We start from the raw sequence: 25,537 nt of genomic DNA on the forward strand, positions 1-25,537 counted from the left end.
ATTATGTAAATTTCCTTCCGATTGTGAGCTGGTTATCTGGTATAAGATTAACAGAGTTTGAGAGAGAAACAGCATGCTTCAAGGATTGTAATTTACTTCTAGGCCTGATTTCCCCTGAGGGCCTTCAGAGCTACTGTCGGGTCCTGCCTATCAACCACACTACCAGTTTTCTGACCTAGACTTACGGAGCCTCTCCCAGGCTCCAGCTTGTGTGGGACTAGAGTTCCTGATACCACTCAAAGCGGCCCCCTACATCTTCTCCTCTTCTCTCCCCTTCCCAAACATCCACCTATTCCTAGTGCCCAGGCAGAAACATCTTTTGATCCTTCCGAAGACTCTCTTCCCCCTCCCTACGTATCCCTTCCTTCTCCCCAGGCCAGGCCAGGGCCAGGACCACAGACGATGAATCCCCTGCATCTTCTGATTGTACCTCAGACCCGTCCCCACCCACCAAAGGACCAGGTCCAACAGGCCTCAGCCTGTTTTATCCTTCTAGGAGACAGCGGGACTACAAGGTCCCATCCGAGTCCACGTCCCCTTCTCCCTCTCTGATCTCTTGTGCATTTCTAACATTTAGTTGACAATTTTGTGAACGTTTCATAACTTTCAGAAAGAGTTTTTTCCCTCATTGGCAAATACACATTTTTAAGAGGCATAACAGAGATAACATGAACTTTTTTTTGTAAACCCAAGCAAAAACAAATATATATTCTATGTTAATAATTTTAAAAAACATTAATTACCCACTTGGATTCTTGATGATTATTGCACGCCTTTAGTGTGCTCAAAAGTGAGCTATTAACTTATGTAGCGTCCTTGACAACTTTTAAGGAGGCTGGAGAGGAGGCAGGGTGGTGGTGGTGGTGGTGGAAGATGTCAGGTGGGTGGAAAGTGGCTTGAGTTTAAAAGGGCCATTTTTTCCCTGCACATTGAGGTGGGGCAGTTGGCCCTGCTGCTTCTGCAGGGGGTGGCATTAGCTCCCCATTGTCCCCAGGATTGTAACAGCCCCCAGGTATCCAGGTAGCATATTTAAAAGACTAATTTCTGCTCTTGCTGGTGTGGTTCAGTGGACTGCATGCCGGCCTGCAAACCAAAGGGTCGCTGGTTCAATTCCAAGTCTAGGGCACAAGCCTGGGTTGTGGACCAATCCCCATAGGGGACGCACCAGAGGCGACCACGCATTGATGTTTCTCTCCCTCTCTTTCTCCCTCCCTTCCCCTCTCTAAAAATAAATAAATAAAATCTTTAAAAAAAAGACTCATTGTCTCTTTTTTCTTCTTCTTCCTGAGTTTTACTGTCTGGTAGGGGAGGTTTTCTAGGTTCCCCTGCCATCTTGCACCCTTTCAAGGCCAGGCTATTCGGACAGATGGGAGAAAAGTTGCAGAGCCGTGGGGATGTCCAACATGCCTTTATTCTGGGGTGGGGTGATCCACACATGCTGCAAGCCCCCTGTCGCTCTGTGGGAAGTCCCAACTCTTTATATACTAAATGCATACAAAGCCGGCAGGGTACCAAGATATTATATAACAAAGTGTGATTTTTGTGCAGGCAGGCCCGTACTCAAGGTTATGTGAGTACTGCTTATCATAGTTGCCTAGACATCAGGGTGAGGGAGCCTGACTGACTCCATTTTCCCTATACCTGCCCTCTGTACCATTAACTTGTTTCCTTTTTTTTGCTGCATCCTGATTATGTAAAGACATAAAGCCTTGTACATATAGGATTTAATCCCATTTTCCAGAACTTGACCAAAGAGTTCAAGCCGTAATACAGTATAATATTTCAAAGAATCATTCAGAGGCTATTTTTCCCCCAAATCAAGTACATAGGCCAGGCAGTATTGCAATGAAAAACATTTTCTTCTTAGCTAAAATGTGGCCAAGGTGACTGCTTTTCAGTATAGATGATGCTGCTCCTATGGTTACTAGCCGAGGATGGAACCAGAAAAGATGCAATTTTTTTTTTTTTTAGCCCCATTACACTGGGGCTAAAAACACAGAAAATTAACACAGAAAAAAAGCTACATATATGACCAGAACCAGAAGTCCAGAAGTCCATTTATAACCAGAACAGAGCAAGTAATCTTAACAGGTCCTTGTGCAGGGGGCAGGGATTTTGCATCACAAAATCTTGCCACATGTGGAGAGGTGCCAATTGAATCCCAGATGGTTCAAAGGAACCAAGATGGCGGGGCAGGGGCTTTTGGTCACATACACCAGGTACTTACCTAGTTACAGGCTTATCAACCCACCAGATGCCTGTTTCCTTCCCCCAGCTGGATGTAGCCAGTGATGAGCTCCAAGAGAGAGAGGTATAGCCCCCAAGTGAACTCACTTGGCAGCTGCTAGCGACTCCTGAGGTCTCTCCCGGGGTTGGTCAGCTTCCCTGGGGCTTTTGGGTGACTTGTCCCTGTCAGATGACTGTTGGGAGTGCGGCCTGATTAGTGGAATTCAGCAACAGGTGAACTTTACGTGCTTTGCTGTTTTTCTCCTGACTGGAAGTCAGCACACCTCTCCATTCCAACTCTCCTGCCTGAGCTGTGAGCACATGATATCTGCTTGAACTTGTAAAAGCAAACTTATCTTTTAAATTGGATGCTTATGTGAGCATTCTGTTTCCCAAATATATAATCCCACAACTGGCACGCTCTCTCTAAAGTGATGCAATCTGTTGCCTTCTTGTTGGTTCCAGTACTAGCAAATTAGCACATTTTGACATGGGCTTAAGAAACTTTTTTCCCCCCACAACTGAAATATTAAAACCACTTATGCCCATCACCTTTTTTAGCCACGATTCCTTTGATATTTAAGAAATATTCTTTCACCTTTTCTCTTGTTGGTATATTCAAGTGTTTTTAGCTTATTACTGAGGTAGTAATCAAAGCTAACCCTCCCTGAGGGCTTCTTGGTTGTGCTTTGCTTCAAACAGTGTGACTTTATCTAATTCTTGAGGCCCTCAGTCTGAGTCTCAACTTTCAGTGAGAAAACAGAGGCTTCCAAGTGTTCAAAAGTTTGGAGAACTCTGTGGTGCCTTAACAATAGCAAAAAACAAAAAACAAAAAAACACTTCTGGGGAAAGAACCCAGCTCATGATGCTGTCGTTTGAGACCTTGGTGGTGATAAGGGTGCCCATGACCGACAGGTGAGATAACTTGTTGGTTGAGAGCCAGGTGGGAGGAAAAACCTGGGTACCTGAGAACCTTCCCAGGAGGAGGAGGACTTGGGTGTGGGCTATGTTACCTGGAGGCTCCGAAGAACCAGGCATCAGTGACTAGTCGTGCCTCTCCCTCTCCTCAAGGCTGGGAGGTGAAGGGTGGCCAAGAGGGGGTCGGAGGGCAGGGCCTCCTGGCAGTCTACTACACACCAATTCGGCTCACAGGCCGCCACTCTGTCCCTCAGACTGGTAAGAAGGTGGATATGGGAATCCCTGGGCCCTCGGAGGTCTGTAACCCACTCGAATCCTAAGACCCCTTGAACTACCTGACGCGTGACCCCTGGGGGCTCAGCGCTTGTGCGTCGCAGCCCGCCCCGCCCCGCCCCGCCCCGCCCCGCCCCGCCCCGCCCCGCCCCGCCCCGCCCCGCCCCGCCCCGCCCCGCCCCGCCCCGCCCCGCCGCACGGGGCGCTGTGCGCCGGGCGCCGGCCGTTGTAGTTGCCGTTAGCTCACCGCGTGGTGTCTGGAATCCTGGAGGTCTGAGCAGGTGCCGGTCTGTTGGTCGAAGCCCGAAGAGCGCCCGCCGAGGCGTCTGGGTTAGAGGACGGAGAGCGTCACCCGTGGTGCGTGGCAGGCCTGGGCTGCGAGGCCGTGTACCTGGGGTGCCGGAGCTGGGCGCGCGGAGTCCGCGGCAGCGAACCTGGCCGGAGGCGCGGCCCTCACGGAGGGCGACGCAGACACTGCTGCGGACTCCACTTTCGCCCCGCGAAGTGCACTCCCAGTGCGCAGCGACCGGAAGACTAGGAAAGGGGACCGTTGCGACGGTGCATAACGTCCCAGGACGAGCCCGGGGGCGGCCAGAGGGGCTCAGGGAAGATGCTCGAGGTAGTGGTGCTGAAGGTGAGCGAGCGCGAAGCCCCCGGGCGGGGCGGTTGACCCAACCCAGCCATCTCCGTGCAGGTCCGCGCGGCTTGGAATGCCAGTCTTTGCGGGTAGGGGTGCCGGATAAAATTCCAAACTCTTTAATTTCAGCGATACAACACATTTTAGCTCAGCGGAGTCCCTTGCAGTATTTGGGACATAGCGCAGGAATTTATTAGTTGTTTTTTCGAAATTAAGATTTAACTGAGTGGCCTGTGTTTACTAACTCTAGAACTTTAAGGGAAGGGACGGACGGTACCCGTCTCTCCCACGCAACCCGCCAGGGTTCGCGCTGGTTGAGGGTTGCTGTGCGCCCCAGATCGTGGGTACTGGGACCCTGACCTGTTCTCCTTTCCTGCATGGGTCCTCTCCAGTGGGTCACCACCCCTGTTGGACAGGGGTGGGGATGACCTGTACCTCCCTTCCTCCAACCCCGCACACACGCGCGTTTCGTCTTTATTCGTGGGGACTCCTGACGGCTTGCGCCCTGGTACTCTGGCTGCCACTCCCTACCCGCCTCGGGTCCTTGGAGTGGGGCTCGTGGTAAGGGGTCGTGGCGGGGCCTCGCTCCGTGTGAGACCTGCTAAGCAGGTACTGATGTTGCCGTTTCTCATCTTCGAGTCAGGGGGGTGCTCATTGGCCGTGCCAGAGACTTGGGAAGGCGTGCTGTGTTCGCCATGTTACTTGGAGGAAGGAGTTTACAAACCAGAGCAAAGGAGTGGGTTTTTTGTTATTGGGAAAAGGAAATACAAATTAAGTTTTAAAAATCATATTTCCTTGGGCAGGAGAGGGCCATAGCGAATGATGAGATTTTTAAAAAACTGAACTTTTCTGTTTTGTGTCGTGTTATTTATATGAGTTGAGATTCACAAACTGACTCTTACAGAGAATTTGCTCTGAGCCTTTTAGGGGTTTCAGATCCATGTGGCAAATTCCTCTCCACCCTCAGTCCTGAGAGAGGCTAGTGTGATTTCTCCTTTAGAAAGATAGGGCTCTTCCAGGTGTACGGCTTCTGCACATGGCAGTCCATCAGGGCAGAACTCTGGCAGGAGCTGCACTCTCACCGCCTGGAGCTTGGGAACCCTTCTCTTTTAATTGGATTTAAGAACCCTTTTGTTTGCCCCCTCAGCTCTGGTCTGCCCCCCACTGTCTGCTCTGCCCCCCACTGTCTGCTCTTGCTGTGCTCCCACTGAACAAACTTTAATCCAGTATAGGAGTATTTACTCCCCAAGTGTGGTGCAAGTAACAGTTATGGTTTTCCAGATTAATTTAGCTTTTACATGGGTGAAATATTTTTCCCCAAGTATCCATTAACAGATGAATGGGTAAACAAAATTTGGAACATACATAAAGTAGAATATTATTGCAATTTTAACCAGGAAGGAAATCCTCACACACACTACAACATGGATGAACCTTGAAAACAGCATGCTAAATGAAATAGCCACATACAAGAAAAAAATACTGTATGATTCCACTTGTAAGAGGTACCTAGAGTACTCAAATTCATAGAGACAAAAATTAAAAGGGTGCTTGCCAGGGGCTGGAGGGAGGGGTGATTGGGGAGTCTGACTTCTTTGACTTAGTATAATGCATTTGAAACTCATTAATGTTGTGGCATGTGTCAGTTTCTACTTTGTATTTCTGAGTAGTATTCCATCATATGGATAAGAAACAATTTATACAACAATCACAAGTTGCAGGTCATTTGAGTTGTTTCTCATTTTTAGAGATGATAAATAGAGCTGCTGTAAACTTTTCTTACAGGTTTTTGTGTGAACACAAGTTTTTATTTCATGGGTAAACAGGTTGTGATTACCTATTGGTTTAACTTTATGAGAAACAGTTTTCCAAAGTAACTACCATTTTGCATTCCTATCAGAAATGCATAAGAGTTCTAGTGGCTCTACCTCCTCATCAGCATTTGATATTGTCAGTTTTATAAGTCTTACCTATTCTAGTAGGTTTTGACGGAAGCCTTATTCTTCCTGATGATTACATTTCAAGGGAATGGTTTTAAAGCCCTGAGACAGACTTCCCCCTGAGTACTAGGAGATGCATATGTGTTACTGAGCAAGAAGGGCTCGCTGCCCATGTACATAAAACTAGTACCATGACATTGGCTTTTTGGGAAAAGAAAAGGCTTTATCACGAGGTCCAGTGACTAGGAGACCAGAGGCAAAGGCTCAAATCCATCTCTTCATTGAGGGTTTGGGGTGGAATTTAAGGGCGTAGGGAAGGAAGGGCTGGTATGTGGAAACACTGGTGAGGCAGGTTTCCTTTGGAGGGCTTCAGCTGGAGATCTTTTTGGACGAGGAACCCTTTACTTCTCAAAGGATTCCGGTGATCAGGTTTCAGTCAAGTCCCAGCTCTTTGTGTTCGTGGGGGTGGGGAGACCCACTTCGGTTCTGGGTGTTATTGAAGGTCAAAACTCTCTCCTTTGCATTTGCCATGGTTGCATGACTTGACTTTTTTTTTTTTTCCATCTTATCCGTGAAAAACAACTCTGTATCTAATTAGAAACAGGATAAGGCCAGTTTGAGCTGGTTTTGGGGTTACATATGTCTCAAAGGGACAGGAAAGATTCACAGCTGTAAGCCCTTTAGTACATGAAGGTCAAGGGCCTCTATCAGGTGTTGGCTAGAACAGTGAGTTATCCTGGGAGCCTTGAGCTTCCCCAGGTAGGCATTTTGGAGGGACAGGGGCCATACCTCGGATACAGCCTTATGCTGCTGGAAGCCATGCTAGAGTTGGGGACGAGTCTATGTGCCAAGAATTCCACAGTCCTCAGGGGCAGCAGCGATAAAGCTGTGTTTCTTTGAGCCTTCCGATTGTTGCTTTTCTCTGGACTCCTTGGCGTCTCACCTGTGCAGTTCAGGGACTGCCAAGGATTTGATGGGTTTTCTGGTGCAGAGTTCAGACCTCTCCCTCTGCAGCTCTCTTTTGGAATTTCTCCCCTTAACTAACAGTGGCAGGCCTGTGCCCTGTTCTCTGGCTCCTCAAGCCACAGATGCTGTGGCTTTCTCCTCGAGTTTGTAGCTGCTCCGCACCACCAGGACTAAGGGGGCTTCTTGGGAAAGCAGTATAGAAGCATGAATCTCACTCAGTGACGGGTCTTCTTCTGAAGGATTAATCCCCTCCAGTTTGTACTTGCTTTTGGTATCCCTTCAGTGTCCTAAAGTTGTTATTTTGCATTTTTTCCAGGATTTATAATTGCCAGCTGCAAGTGGATTAGTCTGTATAAACTACTTTTCCGTTATTGGGAGGAGATGGCCAACTGTTCTTTTTTCCCAGCTGTTTATTGGAATGTTCCAACACTCAGAGAAATAGAATTCTAACGGGAATACCTGTATTCCTGCCACCTGATACCTAGAATCTAAAACCTTGGGATGCCATCGCTTTTAGGCCCTTTCAACATGAGTTTCTATTGATATTTTCAACTTAAATTTAACTTTTCATTTTATATTGGTACCTTTAACAATGAAACCCTTAGTTTGTAAGATAAGATAAATTCAGAGGAGTCTTACTTTCATCCCTGTCCTTTCTACCCCATTTCTGGCTTTCCCTTTAGGTAATAATTTGTATTTGATTTGGTTTATATGCCATCATTTTTTTTTTAAATTTGAGCAGAATATGCATTTCCTTCTCTTTCTAATGAAAGACATAGGATACTAAAAACATTGTTCTGAACCTTGTTTTTACATTTTATTATGGATATTTTCAAAAGACAGAGTTCCACGACATGATTTCTGTTTTTTGAGTCACACACGTAATTAAGAATTACACATTATTGGTGACATGTTTTAGGATTTTATCTTTGCACCTTTTTTCCCCAGCTTTATTGAAATGTAATTAACATACAACATTGTGTAAGTGTAAGGTGTACAACCTGGTGATTTGATATACACAAATATCGAGGGTCTTCTATCTTTGGTCTGACCATTTAAGACAGGTGCTTATCAAGAATTTGTTAAATCAACTTAAATTAGAAATAGTCATTGAGATTGTAAGGTTTATTATTTTAGGGTTCTGCTGTTAAATCATGCATTGTTTTATTTGTCTTTTAAACATTTTACAGATTGAGGATCCAGGTTGCTTCTGGGTTATTATAAAAGGATGTAGTCCCTTTTTAGATCATGAAGTTGACTATCAGAAACTGAATAGTGCCATGAATGACTTCTATAATAGCATGTGTCAAGACATAGAAATAAAACCATTAATGTTGGAGGAAGGGCAGGTATGTATCTAAGTGTGCTTTAAGTGCCAGTTCTTGAAATACTACTCAAAACATAGAATATTTTGGCAACTAAGATGATAAAAAGTTTTTGGGTGTATTCTAATTGCTTGTAAGCATTGCCTTGTATTCAGTTCTTTTGGTTGCGCAAGATTTAGACTAATCATGGAATGTGGCAATTGTTGTGTAAGGTTCATATGGACCAACAGGAGATGGAGTGTCATCTAAATTCCGGCATTGGGACCATCCTCCTGTGGCTGCGGACCAGACGGATTATTCTAGATTCATCACAGATGTCCACGCCTCAGCAGAGAGGGCGTTGGGGATTTTCAATCTAGGGCTGCTGCCTCACTTGTGGCTTGTTCATGACTTCGGCCATCTCAAACTTTATTTTCCTTACCCTAATCCTTGCCCCTCCTTCGTTTCTTGCAGCCTCAACTCCCAGTCCTATTGTCTGACTCTGTCTACACATCAGTTCTGAGAAGAGTTTGCGTTTTTCTAATAGTATGATAGGAAAAGATTTATAAATTCCTTATGAGAAAAATTAGAAATTTAAATTCCCTACCATCTCAAAAATCATCATTACTCACATTTATTTTTCCCATAGTCATTTAAGAAATGAAACTAGACTGATTGTCCTTTTACAATATTCCACATTTTGAGTATCCTGATTGCTTCCTGATGGTGGTGGGGGTGAACTTTCCCTCTGTTCCCTGTATTTTCTGAAGTCCAATAGAGAAATATAAAGCTTTGATTTGATTTAGGGTTACTCCCCCCACCCCCAGAGAATGGCAGGCAGTGTTTAGCCTGGGCAGTGTTAGCCTCCTTGAATCGCTTTCTTCTTCTGAAAGGTAAAGTGTAGGCTGAGATGATTCTGAGAGGACCTTTTAGTTCTCCCATTTGTGGCTAGAGGCTTTAACACTAAAGCTTTCTTTCCGTTGTGTAGGTGTGTGTGGTTTATTGCCGGGAACTCAAGTGCTGGTGCAGGGCTGTTATTAAGTCAATTGTGTCTTCAGCAGACCATTACCTAGCAGAATGTTTCCTTGTGGATTTTGCCAAGTACATTCCAGTGAAATTGAAAAAGTACGTATGAATTTATTTATTTTTCTTGTCTTCTGCTGTTTAAGAAGACAAATGTCAGTTTTAAAGGGTAGTGTCAGTTTTCAAAGTAAGGAGCTAGAGGGTGTGAGCTGAAGTTTTTTTTTTTTTTAAACTTCAAGGAGGGAAGACTTCTTGAAGACTTCAGGTTCCAGTTCTACATGCAGTGAATGTAGGAGCAAATGGTCAGAATAAAGACCTAGCAGCTCTGTCCCTCCTCCCACCTCCTGCCCACAAAGGACAGGTGCTCACCTCACCTGGCCTCAGTTTTGTTCACGTGTCGGAGTGGGTACTTTAGGGAGGCTTGGCTGCAATGAAGATGCTACCAGAGAGAATCTGCCTCCACAGAAGGGGCACTTTGAAGGGGGACAGCCTCAGGTGCAGAGAGCAGGACATATAGTGAAGAATGTATTCCTGGTTGTCTTGCTTAACAGAGTGAGGGTGTGACTGTCATGTAAGGTGGGAGACAGTTCAGGATGAACCCTCACTGATTCCAGGACCACATCTCACAGTTCATTAGAAAATGCTGTCAACAAATGTTTGTGGTAATTTCTTCACTATCTCCTATCCCAGCGTAAGAGGGTATCAGTTTAATAAATGAATATGAGGACCCTTCTTCCAAAAGAGCAAAACCAAATAGACTTCAACTGCAATGAGAGATTTATCTTATCGAATGATCTTAAGAATTTCATGGCAGAGTAGTTTATCAGACATTGAGAATTTGCAGGTATTTAAGAAAAAAGGTATATTTCTAGCTTGTGGTTCTGAACCTTTCTAACCATAATTGTTTAAAACAAACTATTGTGTTTAGCTGTTCGGGGATATTTTCTTTTAGAATTTGGTGTTTTTAAGTTTAGTTTGTTTTGGGCAAGAGAATCATGTGATTAAATAGAGCACAAGGAGGCCTTGAGGGGCAGTTAGTGTAGCCACTGTTTTCTAAACTGAGACAAAAGGCCCTGTCCGCTGTGGCTCAGTTGGTTGGAACATCATTCTATAACTGAAAAGTTGTGGGTTCGATTCCTAGTCAGGACACATGCATAGGTTGCAGGTTTGATCTTCAATCTCCATGGTACACGTGGTCTGCGAGTGTACAGGAGGCAACTGATAGGTGCTTCTCTCTCACATTGATGTTTCTCCCTCTCCCTTACTCTCTCTCAAAGCAGTGAACAAAGTATCCTTGGGTGAGAGAGAGAGAGAGAATATGTATAGAGAGGGAATATGAGAGAATATATATATGGAGAAAGAAGGGGAGGGAGACAGAGAGAGAGAGACAGACAGACAGACAGACACACACACACACACACACACACACACACACACTCTCCCCCCCCCCGACTGCCATGCACAGCCAGTTCATGCAGAAATGGTATGTTAAAGTCTGTTTTTTTCCTGAAAGAAGGGAAATGAAAATGTTGAACAACTTATCAAATCTCAGTTCTTCAGCTTTTTTGTGCAAAGTTGGCAAACACTATTTGGACACCTGTTCATTTATAGAAACTTTAAGATAATTCTGGTGGTGTATTGAAATTGATACTGAAAATTCATTTTTCTAATTAAAAATTTTATTTGTTTTTTTTTAGAGAGGAAGGAAGGGAGGGAGAGAGGGAGAGAAACATCAGTGTGTGGTTGCCTCTCGCACGCCCCCTGCTGGGGACCTGGCCTGCAACCCAGGCATGTGCCCTGACTGGGAATCGGCCAGGTGACCCTTTGGTTTGCAGGCCAGCGCTCAATTCACTGAGCCACACCAGCCAGGGCAATACTTAAAATTCTTAAATAAAATTTGCTTTCCAGGTTTGATCATTATTACTCAGTGTTTCTCAACCTAAGGAGCCTCACTAGACGTCATTTTTCTAATCCCTCCCAACTCCCATGCTATGAAATTTTAGCAGCAAAGATATACTGGATATCTGTGTATGTACTGTATGTATATGTGTGCTTTATACCTAGAAGAGTAAGATTTCCACCCCCCGCCCTCCCACCAGAAGCAATTTTCATTACCTTGGGCAAATGTCTGCAAGTATTTCTTGCTATTGGTGGCTGTATTAGAAACAGATAATTTGTTTTTGTGTGTGTTGTTTTTATGTTAAGCATGTTATTTATGTTGGTGTATTTTAAAGGAATGCTATGTATAATTTTTCTTTATGATCTGTTTCTCTTTCACTGTTAAAGCATCCGAGTTGCAGTAGAAACTTTTATGCAACTTCCCTATAGAGCGAAAAAATTCAGACTGTACTGCACAAAGCCTGTTACATTACATGTTGACTTCTGTGAAGACAGTGCTAAAATTGTGTAAGTATAACTTCTAACATGATAATCATCAGTGAAAGTCTTAACTGAGTATATGATGCATATGTGAATTAATTCCTCTTGAGAAGTGCTAAGTGATTTCACAGGTGCCTCTCTCCTTCAGGAGGTGTCTTCTGAGTCCGTGTGTGTCAGCCCTGGCCGGGAGCGGGATTCTCGGGCAGCCCCATCCACAGAGGCCGCAGGGGAGGGATTAGAGTAGGGCCTGAACTCTGTGCTTTGTGGCTGCTGCTGCTGCTTCTTTTTAACTTACAAAAAGTAATAAATCAACTAGAGAGTAATAATATGTAGGATCATGGCTCATTAAAACAAAGTCCCTTGCATCCTTCTCCAGCCTCACTTCTTCTGTTCTGGGAGGCCCCTGTAACCTCTTTAGGCTCTGAACTTGCTGACCTTTTTCAGTGCTTTTATACACATTCACATACGTGGAGCTTTTAATGAAAATTAGAGCATATGGTTTTATTTGCAAATTTAACTTAATGTATGTTGAAGCTCTTAGTATTCCTTTCTACTTTTCAGCCTTTTTCATGGGCGACTATCATGGCATACTTGCCGTCTTTAACCATTCCTCTTTTGATAGCCAGCTAGGTTGTTTCCAAACCATTTTGCACTGTACATTTCCATCATAATACAGATGCATTCACATAAAATACATAGATGTAGAGAGGTATGCACGTGTGTATACACATACACACACCACACACACGCCCCAGCTTTGCTTTTTCCCCCTAGTATTTGGCCTCTTTGCCATTGTTTATATAGGACAAGTGCCTGCATCAGGCGATACTGTGCTGGGGGGTGTGGCTGGGATCTTTGCTGTCTTGAATGAGCACTACCTGAGGTCCTGGGGCAGCCCTGTCCTTCCACTTGGGCCTCCTCCTGTCTTCCTCCAGGACTGTGGCATTGTGGGTAGAAAAGCTACAGAAGGAGCACAGTTCTGACTCAGCTCGCCCTGCTTGCACATGCTGGTGATGCTGCACTGTGTTATCAGAACTTGGAAGCTGCCCCTCTTGTGGATGCTTTTGTGAGATCTGTGGGGGCCCTCCCATCCCCACTCCTCCAACTGCCATCACCTACGTTTGCCTGGAGCTGGTGAATGCATCACTTTGGTGGCTGGGCTTGGAACCTGCACTAAGAAGAGAACCAAGCCAGCTTGTCTCTGCTGAGGCCACTGCACTCTGCCAGGCTGCTCAGCAATCCCTGCCTCCTCCCTTGTCCCTCTTTGCGATCAGCCGCTGCTTACCCTCCTGGGGTGACTTGGGTGCCCACCAGTCCATGCTCAGCTCTCCCTTGGAGGCAGCTTGCCTCCCCCTCTGCCTTGCCCCTTTACCAGCATACAGGGGTCCTCAGGGACCTTCCCAGCCTTGGATGCACCCAGCCCTAGGATAACCCTCAGTGTAGGCAAAGGACTTCAAGTGGTCTTACTGGCTTTTGATCACCACCTTTGACATCTGCCTTTCATCCAGAATGTGACTCAATATGCATATTACAGTTTTTATAGATTTTGTCAAATTTCCTCTCAAAAGGACTAGCAATATGTATTTCTATCCTTGGGGTATAGAAAGTGATGTTTTCCTCACCCAACATTGAATATCATCAGGCTTTTTAATTGTTGCTTGTTGCTGAGTGAAAATGATACTTTGTTTTAAATTGTATTTTCCTGACTTGTAAAGTTGAGTACCTATCATATGGTTATTCTCTGTGTAGTGTGTGTCTGACAGACAGGCATGCAGACACATGCACTAGCTGACTGATTTACATGTGAGAGAGACTCATATGCCTGTTCATTGCCTAATTGATTTTTCTCATGTGCTTTTTAAAAATAGGATTCTACTAGTCTTTTTTATGTTTAAAAAAGCATTAGGTAGTTTTGTTGTGTGTAGCAAGGTTTTGGAACCATTATCTTTTATTTCTAGAAACCCTTTGTAATTCTCTTGAAGTAATATGCTTAGTATCTTTCTTAGTAAAAATAAAAATAACTAATATTTTAGTCCAGGCACTGGGCCACTTGCTTGTATACATTACCTGAAACCTCCCCTGGAGGATGCTGGTGGCATCACTGAGAAATAAAACCAGTGGAGAAACAAAACATTTCACTCTAACCTCATTTTATTTTTGTTCCTTACTTCCAGATACCAGCTTCTCTTGACCTCTCACTGCCTATAGCTTTTCCTGTGATTTTCCTTCCAAAGCACAGGGAGGGGCAAGATGATAGAGAATGGGCAGCAGGGAGAGGGCGTCAGTAGAGTGAGAGGTAGCAGGAGACAGCAGTGGCTGGCTTCCCCGCTGCCACAGTGAGCATGTTGGTTTGACCAACATGTCTGGAGCCCTTGTTTTGTGCGAGCCTGTGCTGAACCTGGCACACTCAGGATCCCTGCCCCAGGGAGTTTGTGTTCTGGCTGGGGAGGCAGATGTGTCCCAGGTAACTGGGGACGATGATGCTGGGACAGACGGTGCCATGGTGGGGGGCATAGGTCTCTTAGAGAGCCCCAGGAAGGGGCCTTTCTAGCGAGTCTCTGCACGGGTGCAGGCAGCAGTAGTGAGAGGAGCCTGCTGCCGGGTGCAGCGGGGAGCACCCCCCAGAGCAGAGCCAGAGCCACGCTCCCCGTTGCCTGCGTCATAGGCTCCACAGGAATGTCAGAAATATCTGGTGTGTGTTTTACAAAACGATGCATCTGTTCACTGTTCCAGACGCACCAAGAAGTGGGATACTGCAGCTATTCTGTACTTTCAGAACATTCTGAAAGGTAAGGCAAGTGTGTGATCACTGAGGCCTGCTTTGAACTGCCGCCTGAGATGGTTTAACCCTCGGTTGGGGAGGGGGTTTAAGAGGTGTGTGCTTAGCTGTTTAACCCTTCTCATGGGTACATAAGTTGCGTAGGGCTTCTTTCACCCCAGTGTCGCAGAGACTGCATCCCTGGAGTTGTGGAGGTGGATGTGGACATCACTAATTGACAGGTGAAATTAGAAAGGGGCTGTTTGGCTGAGGGACCCTTACCTGGTAACAGTGCCTGCCTCTTAGTCTGCAGAGAAACTGGGGCACTGCAAAATAAATGTGCGTACATTTCACTGGACTGACAATTGATGAAAAACTTCATTTACTCTGTAATCATAATTTCTAATTCAAGATATATAGAATGTCTCAGAGCACCTATGCAGTGTGCTGTCTTTATATTGTTGACTGTAACATAGAGTCTCATTTGTGATGTCTGCCCTAATCCTGGCAGTCAAGAGCCAAGGAACTGTGCCTGTCTCCTAGGGCTGTTCTGAGGAGCGGTGGGTGTGAAGTGCCCGCTTTGGTGCTTGTACCTGTTGGGGTCCTGGCCCCTCTCCTCTGCTGCCCCAGTGTCTGGGTAAAGGAACAGCCATATTCTTTATACCTGGGAGGAATGGGAGTGTGGGAGTGGGGTCACTGGTTTTAAGAGTTTCGGTCCTTGTGAGCCCACTGGGGAATGCTGCGAGACAGGTTTGGAAGAGGTACAGTGCTTAGGTTTGTATACTGCCCTTCTGCTTCTGTGGAGCCTTCCCTGGGCCTGGCCTCTTTTCCTGTACAGTGACCCTCGAAGCTTTGGTAAGAATGAAATGAAATACCGTATTTTGCTGTGTATAATGCACACCCATGTTTTTGTGCGCATTGTACACGGGATTATTATGCCCACGGTATGTAATCATCATACCCGTGTATAATGCGCATCCTTATTTTTACCTCAAAAATTTGGGCAAAAAGTGCTCATTGTACATGGCAAAATGCGGAACATTTGTAAAGGACTTAGCAGAGTGTCTGATAGGCATGCATACATGGAGCTGCTGTTTGGATTAATAAGTCTCTGAGAGAGAGGCTAAGAGCTCTGCTCCATGGGCATTTGGAAGGTAGAGTGGATCAGATGAAGGACTGACAAGAAATGATTTGGGAGTCACTGTGCTCGAGGAGGTGTTCCCAGGGTGGCAGGAGGAGGGTGCTGTGGGTGGGGACGAGGCTCACTTCATGCCAGGAGGGCTTTCAGCTTGACTTGCCCAACCCCAGACGCCTTTCGCATTAAGGCCCACTTGCAGGAGGAAGACGTCGGACATTGTGGTGCTGGATGATTGTTAAGTGTAATAGGTGGGAAATAGCCAAATTGTTTCAAATATACTTTTAATATCAGCTAATTTATGTTTTCTTTTGTGCCACTTAGCAACTACCCAGGTGGAAGCCAAATTATGTGCTGTGGAAGAAGATACTTTTGAGGTTTACCTTTATGTAACTATAAAAAACGAAAAAGTAAGTGAAAGAATTGTATTTTTAAAATATTTTATCATTATTTAAAATTTTTATTTTAGCCCTGGCTGGTATGGCTCAGTGGATTGAGTGCCGGCCTGCAAACCAAAGGGTCACTGGTTCAATTCCTGGTCTGGCACATGCCTGGGTTGTGGGCCAGGTCCCCAGCTGGGGGTGCACCAGAAGCGACCACACATTTGATGTTTCTCTCCCTCTCTTTATCCTTCCCTTCCCCTCTCTCTAAAAATAAATAAATAAAAACAAATCTTTAAAAAAATTAAAGTTTTTATTTTAATAAAACAAAGAATAAACATCAAAGGGAAGCAATATCATTCACACAGCATAGACATTTTCTTAATCTTTCAAGATCTGGCTTAGTTCAGAAGTTAGTGGGACTGTGTTTTCTTTTACTTTAGTGTTTTATTTAGATAGCGTTTTAGTAATGGATAAGACAAAAAAAAGGATGAGTATAAAATGTTATTCTCTCACAAGAGGGCGTAATTTTTATAAGTACACACTTGTGGTGTGGTTCGCTGCTCCTTGCCTTTCATAATTTTCTCATTGTGTCTAACAGGTGCTTATTGTAAAGAATTCAGATAATGTAAGCAGAAAGGAAGTGGGCATCAAACGTTAGCACCCCCCCCCCCCCGCCCCCAGTTGTAAGCTGTTAACATTTGTCTGGTTGCCTTTATGAAGGGTGGTAAAAAAAATCATTGCCAAGTTTGATGTCAGGGAGCTTACCACCTAGGTTTTCTTCTAGGAGTTCTAATAGTTTCAGGTCTTATAGTCAAGTCCTTACTCCATTTTGAGTTAATTTTTGTGAATGACATAAGGTAGCGGGTCCAGTTCATTCTTTTACATCTGGCTGTCCAGTTTTCCCACACCATTTACTGAAAATACTCCTTTCACTGTCGTATATTCTTGGCTCCTTTGTCATAAATTTATTGACTTATATGTGCGGATTTATTTCTGGGTTCCTATTGTGTTTCATTGACTCATATGTCTGTTTTCATGCCATTACCATACTGTTTTAAAAAATTTTTTTTGACAGATTACGTTCAATATTATTTCGTATTCGGTTCAGGTGTACAGCACAGTGGTAAGACAGTTATACACCTCACAAAGTGCTTCCCCATGCTGTTTTGTTTACTATCTTTCACCCATTCTTTAATGGGTTGTTCATTTTCTTTTTATGAGTTTTAAGAAATCTATTTTTTAAAAAGATTTTATTTATCTAAAAGATTTTATTTATTTTTAGAGAGTGGGGAAGGGATGGAGAAAGAGAGGTAAAGAAATATGGATATGAGAGAGAACAATGATCACTTGCTTCTTGTAGATGCCCTGACTGGGGACTGAACCTGCAACCCAGGCTTGTGCCCTGACTGGGGATTGAACCTGCAACCTTTCACTTTGTGGGATGGTGCCCAACCAGCTGAGCCACACTGGTCAGGGGCAGAGTTCTTTATATATTTTGAGTACACAGCCATTCAATTATATTATTTAGAAATATTTTCTTCCTGTCTTTGGTTTGTTTTTAACAGTATCTTTTGAAGAGCAGAAATTGTAAATTTTGATAAAGTCTGATTTATCAGTTTTTCCTTTTATGATTTGTGTTTTGTGTTTGCCCTCTCCCTAGATCTTTGTCTGGCAAAGTCATGCTAGCTCTCTAGTGCTTTTAAGTGGGGGGTGTGTGTGTGTGTGGGGGGGTGTGTGTGTGTGTGTGTGTGTGTGTGTGTGCGCGCGCGCGCGCCTCACCTTAGGATTGTAGAGAGAGAGGAAAGGAGAGAGGGAGAGAGAAAGATTGATGCATGATGTGACAGAAACATCGATCAGTTCCCCCTGCATGGGCCCTGACTAGTGATCGAACCCATAACCTAGGCATGTGCCCTGAGCAGGAATCAAACTTGCAACCCTTTGTTGCATGGGATGATGCTCCAAGCAACCAAGCCACCCAGCCAGGACAGAAGATATTTTTTAAATTTCATGCAGATTCTTACTGTATTTCTTATCAGGAAGGTTGGTCAGACGTATCTAGCTCACCATCACCAGTGCAACAATCAAGAGATCAATTTCTATCAAATTATGTTCTATAAAATAATTTTTCTGAAGATTGAAATTTGTGGTTGATTTTGAGATATTTTCTGAACAGTCATTTGACCATATTTGTCTTATTACTCATGAAATGTTTAAAATTGTACAGGTTTGTGTTAATGATGATCTGGTTGCAAAGAACTTCGCCTGTTATGTATCACCCATGGAGAATAAAAACCTTGATTCTCTAGAGAAACCAAGCTTGAATATAAAGTCATCATCTCTTTCCAATAAACTCAACCCAGCACTGGCTCTTTGGCCAATGTTTTTGCAAGGAAAAAATTCTCAAGGAATGGAAAGTGAGTATATTTCCTTTAATATATATTTCCTTTAAACTGTCTTATTTATAGGCATCTTAGAGTTTGATATAAGTTGTATAGATGTTTCCCCATGCAGAGATCGTAACTTGGACTTTGAATTTAGTATTTTAATTTTAATCCCAGTGAGTTTGTTTCAAGTTTTGAGGTTCTAAAGCTGCTACAGTTTGTTTTTATGAGAACAGGAGAAAACTATTCTCAATTTCTTATTAACGTGGAGTTATGTTTTCAGAAGTCTGTATGTTCATAATTCAAAGATATTACCAAAACAAGGTTTTATTTCTTAACGGTTTTAGATACTTTTAAAACGAACTAGTTGTTATCATGAAAATACGAGAAGAGTCAGTCATGGACAATGGAAACAACTTCACGTTTTTCTCTACATTGTTATCTTTAGTCCTTCACACGGCTTCCTATTGAGAAGCAGTGTCATGGGTAACCTTCAGTAAAAAGCGAGTGTAGAAAGTATACCAAGAAATTCACGTTTGTATTTTGAGCTTCACTTCTTGCTTTAATTCTGGAACCTATTCTGTCAGTGCCCCACAGTTTAATGTTCCTGGCTCAGACTCTCCAGCAGTGGTGGCCCAAGCACACTGCAGGCGGCCCAGGGCCGACAGCCCGACCCCGGGTGAGCTCTCTCTGCTCGCGTCATTCCCCAGGCAGCGTAAGAGAACACTCTTGGTGATCTAAAGGCTATAAGGCTTATTTAGAAGGGCTATGGTAATTCTCTTTTTTATTAATTTAATGGAACCAATTTATGATGTCTTGCTGACAAAGATAATTTGCCTTACAATCCATACTTACAGGATTTGACTGTAAGGAACATAACAGGTCCTTGTTCAAGTAGGACTGATTTATTCCAGCCCAGATACAGAGCAGTGATTATTCTTTATCCTCAGAGTATACATACGTATTTATGATTGCTTTTTAAGTAATAGGATGCATACAAATAAGAAAGAGACCTTTATGAGAAACACCCAGTCTTTAATGTTGTATCTCAGAGCTATTAAATGAATCGAAATTGTTGGACAAGGATGAAATCTGCCAGCATCTTTAATGCTTGACTTACTCTCTGTGGTACTTCTCGTACGGTTTTACTATTGCATTGGGTGTATGTGTACCTATGGGTATAATAGTTCATATGTTTATAGTAAGTAAACCTCAACTAAATTAAAGCTTTAGTCAACTAAAATATTCCCTACACTTAAAATTATTTTCAATTAATTTGGTAATGTTGTTCATCATAGAAAGATACAGGTGATCAAAATTTAAAACACCTGTCATTTTTAATACCTACTTATTAAAATTTGAGTGTTTTTTTCCAAAGGTTTCCAGATGTGAGGATGTGTATACAATTTTTATTTCCCAGAAATGGGATCCTCCTATACATACCTCTGTGTAGTGTTTTTCACTTAATGTATGGCTGAACTTTCTAGGTCAGATGTGTCCAGTATAACAAGGGTTTAAGGATAAGGGCTTTGACGTGAGACTGTCAGGACGTCCGTCCCACAGTCTCCTCTGTGGCATGGGGAGGTGTTACTCCTGCCCCATTGAATTGGTTATGTAGACCATCATGTACATTGCATGACACAGTGCCTGTGGCCGATTTTGGAGCCTGGGGCCCCTGCCGCATAGTCTAGTTTGCCTCCTGTAGGGTGGTCCTAGATGAGAATTCCTGCTGACTGAAGCCCCTCGTGTGAATGTATCATTTCCATTTGTGTTTCTTCCATTTTCATTGGAGCAGGAAAAATACCAGGCATTTACATCATTAACCTTTGCACAGCTTTCCATTGTGTGAGTATGTCATTATTATTTTAAGTAGTCCAGAATTGGTGGACAGTCATTGTTTCCTACTTTTCTGTACTGTAATCAGTGTTGGAATCAACTATGCATATCTTTGAAAAGGGAAAAGTTGATGGTAAACAAAAGAGAGCTAATGTGAGATTTTACTGATTGTCTGTAAAAAACAAAAATATTAAATGTGACTTATCCAAGAAAAGCTTTCTTTCTCCTTTTAAGCTTAATTGTTGGTACTTCGCTGTGAAGTTGTGTCATATCATTTTTTTATTCAAAGTTTAATACTTTTTAATACTTAGTTAAACAGTCAAGTAATACAGAAAAGCTATAATAAAAAGTAGTTTTCTCTTGTCCAGGCTGTTTTCTTAGTCATTTATTTTGGCAGTTATCCACAAACTTTAAAATAATTCTGATTATTTTACTTTCCCTAGGTTTCTCAGTCTAGACAGGGTCTTGACTTTTGTGACAGAGAAGCTCTCGTTCCCCAGGTCACAAATACTTATTCATCAGATTGCCATGAAGTGCCTACTGTTTTAGGGACCATCAGGGAAGGAAATAAAGTCTTTGCTTTTATGGGGTTTACATCCTTCTTTTAAACAAAATTTTTAATTTTAGAATAATCAACAAACACTCTGGCTGGTGTGACTCAGTGGATTGAGGGTTAGTCTGTGAACCAAAGGGCTGCCAGTTCGATTCCCAGTCAGGGCACGTACCTGGGTTGTGAGCCAGGTCCCCGGTTGGGGGCACATGAGAGGCAACAACACATTGATGTTTCTCTCCCTCTCTGTCTCTCTCCCTTCCCCTTTCTCTAAAAATAAATAAAATCTTTTAAAAGAAAAGAATAATCACAAACTTATAAAAGAACCAGAGAGCATTACCAAAGCACTTTTCTTCCTAAACCATTTGAGAATAAGTTACTGGATGCCCTAACTTTTCCTGATACGTGAGTGTGTTTTTCCTAGAAACAAGGATATTCTCAAAAATATTCACAACACATTCATCAAAATCAGAAAATTAACATATATACAGTGTGATCATCTAACCCTCAGGCACTCTTCAGGTGTTGCCAGTTGTCCCAACAATTCCCTTATGGCAAAAAGATGCAGCTCAGCATCCATTGTTGCATTCAGTGGTCACATTTCTTTTGTCTCTGTCAGCCTGGAACAGTTCCACAGTCTTTCACTTGACTTCCACCTTGACGCTTTTGAAAATTATAGACCAGTGATTTTGTAGACTCTTTCTAAGTTTTAATGGATGTTTTTGTCATAAGATTCTTTTTATGCATCTTTGGCAGGAATACCTCAAAAGGATGCTTTGTTCTTCTCGTTCCATGTTATCAGGTGACACAAAATTTCAGCTTGTCCCAACGCAGTTTGATCACTTTGTAAGGGTGTTGCCTGCCAGGCTTCTCCACTGAACGTTACTCTTTCACCCTTGCAAATCTGTCGAAGGCTGCTACTATGCAATGTAAATGTCTCTTTCCTTTTTATTTGCTCATTAATCCATATTAGTGTGAATTCCTGTCTGAAACCCTGAAATCTCTGAAAAAGTTGCCCTGGCTCTTTAACTGGAGAATGGAGAACACACACAGAAGCTAGGTATGTTCATTGCTATTGGGTTTTGTTGCTCTCGGTTTTGGCAGACAGAGCTAGAGACTATACGTGTATATTATGTGTGCATATACATGTATATACATACCTTGTATCGATTTTATATCTATCTGTGATCTGTGTCTTGAAAATCAGTTCACACCAGTCCTTTCAATTGCAGTCCTGCTGCCTGGATTTATTCTAATTTTCTGCCTTTCCAAATTTGTAACTCCCACCTGTGACTGTGAGAATCCTACCTCCAGTTATCTTTAATATAGTTATTGACTGGGTCAGTCTTCCTATATAAGTAACCATTCTTTTTTTAAAATTGATTTGAGAGAGAGAGAAACATTGATTTGTTGTTCCACTTATTTATGCATTCATTGGTTGCTTCTTGTATGGGCCCTGATGGGGGATTGAACCTGCAACTTTGGTAGCATGATCCCTCCAACTTTGTTCTTCTTTCTCAGGATTGCTGTTACTCTGCAGGGCCTTTTGGAGTTCCATATAAATTTTTGAAATATTTGCTCTAGTTCTATGAAATCCATCACTGGAACTGTGATAGGAATTGCGTTGAATCTACAGATTGCTTTTGGACATTTTAATGATGTTAATTCTTCCTGTCCATGAACACGGTATGTGCTTCTACTTATTTGTATCTTCTTCATTGTCTTTCTTCAGTGTCCTATAATTTTCTGAGTACAGGTCTTTTATATCCTTGGTTAGGTTTATTCTTAGGTATTTTATTCTTTTTGAAGTTACTGTGAATGGGATGGTTTTCTTAATTTGCCTTTCTGTTAGTGCATTATTGGCATATAAAAATGCAACTGATTTCTGGATATTTATTTTGTATCCTGTCACTTTGCTGAATTAATTTGTCAGTTCTAGTAGATTCTTGGTGGAATTGTTGGGTTTTCTGTGCACAATATCATGTCACCTAAAAATATAGTCAGTTTTACTTCTTTCCAACTTAGATGACTTTTATTTCTTCCCCTTGACTGATTGCTGTGGCTGGGGCTTCCAGTACTATGTTGAATGAGAGAGATGAAAGCGGACATCCCTGTCTTGTTCCTGATCTTAAGGGAAATGCTTGAAGTTTTTGCCTGTTGAATATGATGCTGGCAGTGGGTTTGTCATGTATGGTTTTAATTATGTTTAGGTATGTTCCCTTTTGTCCCACTTCACTGAAAGTTTTTATCATAAATAGGTGCTGGATTTTATCAAATGCTTTTTCTGCATCTATTGAGATAATCATGTGGTTTTTATCTTTCATTTTCTTTATGTGGTGAATCACATTTGTTGATTTGCAAATGTTGTACCAGCCTTGCATTCCTGGAATAAATTCCACTTGATTATGGTATTTACTTTTTGATGCATTGCTGTATTTGCTTTGCCAATATTTTGCTGAGGATTTTAGCATCTGTGTTCATTAGTGATATTGACCTATAATTTTCTTTTTTTGTAGTGTCTTTATCTGGTTTTGGAATTAGGGTGATACTGGCCTCATAAATGGGAACCTTCTCTCCTCTTGGATTTCTTGAAATATTTTGAGAAAGAAAGGCATTAGTTTTTCCCAGAATTTTTGGTAAAATTCACCTCTGAAGCCCTCCAGTCCAGAGCTTTGTTGGGTGTTTGATTACTGCCTCACTTTCACTAGAGGTAATCTGTCTATTTAGATTCTCTTGATTTTTCCTGATTCAGTTCTGAAAGATTGTATGATTCTGGGAATTTATCCATTTCATCCAGGCTGTCCAGTTTGTTAGCATAGAATTGTTCATAATGTTTTCTTACTATCTTTTGTATTTCTTTGGTGTCAGTTGTTATTTCTCCTCTTTCATTTCTGATTTTATTTATTTGAGTCCTCTCTCCTTCTTCCTTGATAAATCTGATTAAAGGTTTGTCAATCTTGTTTATCTTCTCAAAGAAGCAGCTCTTGGATTCATTGATCTTTTGTATCTTTTTTTAAAACTCTATTTCGTTTATTTCTGCTCTGGTCTATATTATTTTCTTCCTTCTCCTTTGGGCTTTGTTGTTCTTTTCCAAGTTCTTTTAAGTGTAAAGTTAGATTGTTTATTTGAGATTTTTCTTGTTTATTGAGGTAGGCATATAATGCTATGAAGTTCCCTCTTAGAATCGCTTTCCCAGTGTCCCAAAGATTTTGGATTGTTGTGTTCTCATTTTCACTTGTTTCAAGGTATCTTTTGATTTCTTCCTTAATCTTGTTGTTGACCCATTCATTGTTTAATAACATGTTATTTAGCTTCCATGTCTTTGTGTATTTTTCAGTGTCCTTGTACTTCATTTCTGGTTTCATTGCATTGTGGTCAGAAAAGATGCTTGATATGATTTCTGTCTTCTTACATTTATTGAGACTTATTTTCTGTCCTAACATGTGTTCTAGCATAGTAAATGTTCCATGTGCACTTGAAAAGTCATGTATATTCTGCTGCTTTGAAGTGAAATGCAATAGAATTGACCCAGTGTGTTAAGACAACTGTCTCCTTGTTGACTTTCTGATTGGAATATCTATCCATTGAAATGAATGGGATGTTAAAATCCCCAACTATGACTGTGTTTCTGTCTCTCCCTTTATGCCCATAAAGATTTGCTTTACATATTTAGGTGCCCCTATGTTGGGTGTATAAATGTTTACGAGAGTTATATCCTCTTGTGGGATTGTTTCCTTTATCATTATGTTGTGTCCTTCTTTGTCTCTTAATATAGCCTTGGTTTTAAAGCCTATTTTGTTAGATATTAAGTACTGCTACCCCAGCTTTTTTTTCCTTTCCATTTGCATGAAATATCTTTTTCCATCACTTTACGCTTAGTCTGTGTGTATCTTTTATCTGAGGCAGGTCTCTTGGAGGCAGCTTACATGTGGAGTCTTGTTTTCTTTATCCATTCAGCTACCCCATGTCTTTGTCTTTTGGTTGGAGCATTTAAACTATTTACATTTAAGGTGATTATTGATAGATACATATTTAGTGTCATTTTATTGTTAGACTGTTTTCCTATTTTTTTCTTTCTCTTTTTCTTCTTTTTCTTAAAGAAAGCCCTTTAACATTTGTTGCAGCACTGGTTTGGTGTTAACAAACTCCTTTAGCTTTTTCTTCTCTGGGAAGCTCCTTTCTCCTTCAATTTTAAATGATAGCAACTTCTGGCCAAGATAAAGGAGCAAGTAGATACACTTTGCCTTCTCCCACAACCAAAAGAAGGACAACAAATTTAAAAACAAAAATCAACAAGACTGCCAGAAAATCAAGCTGTATGGAAGTCCGACAACCAAAGAACTAAAGAAGAAACACATCCAGACTGATAGGAGGGGGCGGAAAGTGTGCGCGGCAAGGCAGTGGCTGGAGGACCAGGTGGGCAAGGCAACGGCTGGTATACCAGGCAGTCCCACATTTGTGGGTGGATAAACCATGAGGAACAGCTGGGGAGCAAGACAGACCATGCAACACAGGTTTCCAGTGCAGGAAAAGAAAGCCTCAAAACCTCTGACTGTAAAAACCTGTGGGGGTTGCGGTGGTGGGAGAAACTCCCGGCCTTGCAGGAGAGTCCACTGGAGGGGCCCCCAGGGTCCTAGAATATGCACAAACCCACCCACCTGGGAATCAGCACTGCAAGGGCCCAATTTGCTTGTGGGTAGTGGGGAAAGTGACTGAAAGCCAGCCAGGAGCCTAGCAAGAGATATTGTTCCCTCTCAGACCCCCTCCTCCACATACAGTGCTACAACTCAGTGACCTGGGTTGCCCCACTCTGGTGAATACTTAAGGC

The 25,537-nt window shown here is 42.6% G+C and overlaps 2 protein-coding genes across 2 annotated transcripts in view; both read left to right on the top strand.

Moving 5' to 3' along the window:
• The window catches only part of RPL13 (ribosomal protein L13), a 241,807-nt gene that overhangs the window by 101,359 nt on the left and 114,911 nt on the right, over positions 1 to 25,537 (top strand). The gene's annotated exons all lie outside the window — the stretch shown is intronic.
• TDRD12 (tudor domain containing 12) overlaps positions 4,028 to 25,537 on the top strand; it is an 84,978-nt gene continuing 63,468 nt past the window's right edge. The window contains exons 1-7 of the mRNA XM_054588971.1: positions 4,028 to 4,051; positions 8,151 to 8,309; positions 9,253 to 9,389; positions 11,574 to 11,693; positions 14,400 to 14,455; positions 15,884 to 15,969; positions 18,167 to 18,356. Of these exons, the coding sequence (XP_054444946.1) occupies positions 4,028 to 4,051; positions 8,151 to 8,309; positions 9,253 to 9,389; positions 11,574 to 11,693; positions 14,400 to 14,455; positions 15,884 to 15,969; positions 18,167 to 18,356 (772 nt within the window). The remainder of the gene's footprint in view (positions 4,052 to 8,150; positions 8,310 to 9,252; positions 9,390 to 11,573; positions 11,694 to 14,399; positions 14,456 to 15,883; positions 15,970 to 18,166; positions 18,357 to 25,537) is intronic.

Source organism: Pteronotus mesoamericanus, unplaced genomic scaffold, assembly GCF_021234165.1.
Source record: "Pteronotus mesoamericanus isolate MK-2021 breed Mesoamerican mustached bat unplaced genomic scaffold, CSHL_Meso_final scaffold_165, whole genome shotgun sequence".
Taxonomy (NCBI): Eukaryota; Metazoa; Chordata; class Mammalia; order Chiroptera; family Mormoopidae; genus Pteronotus; species Pteronotus mesoamericanus.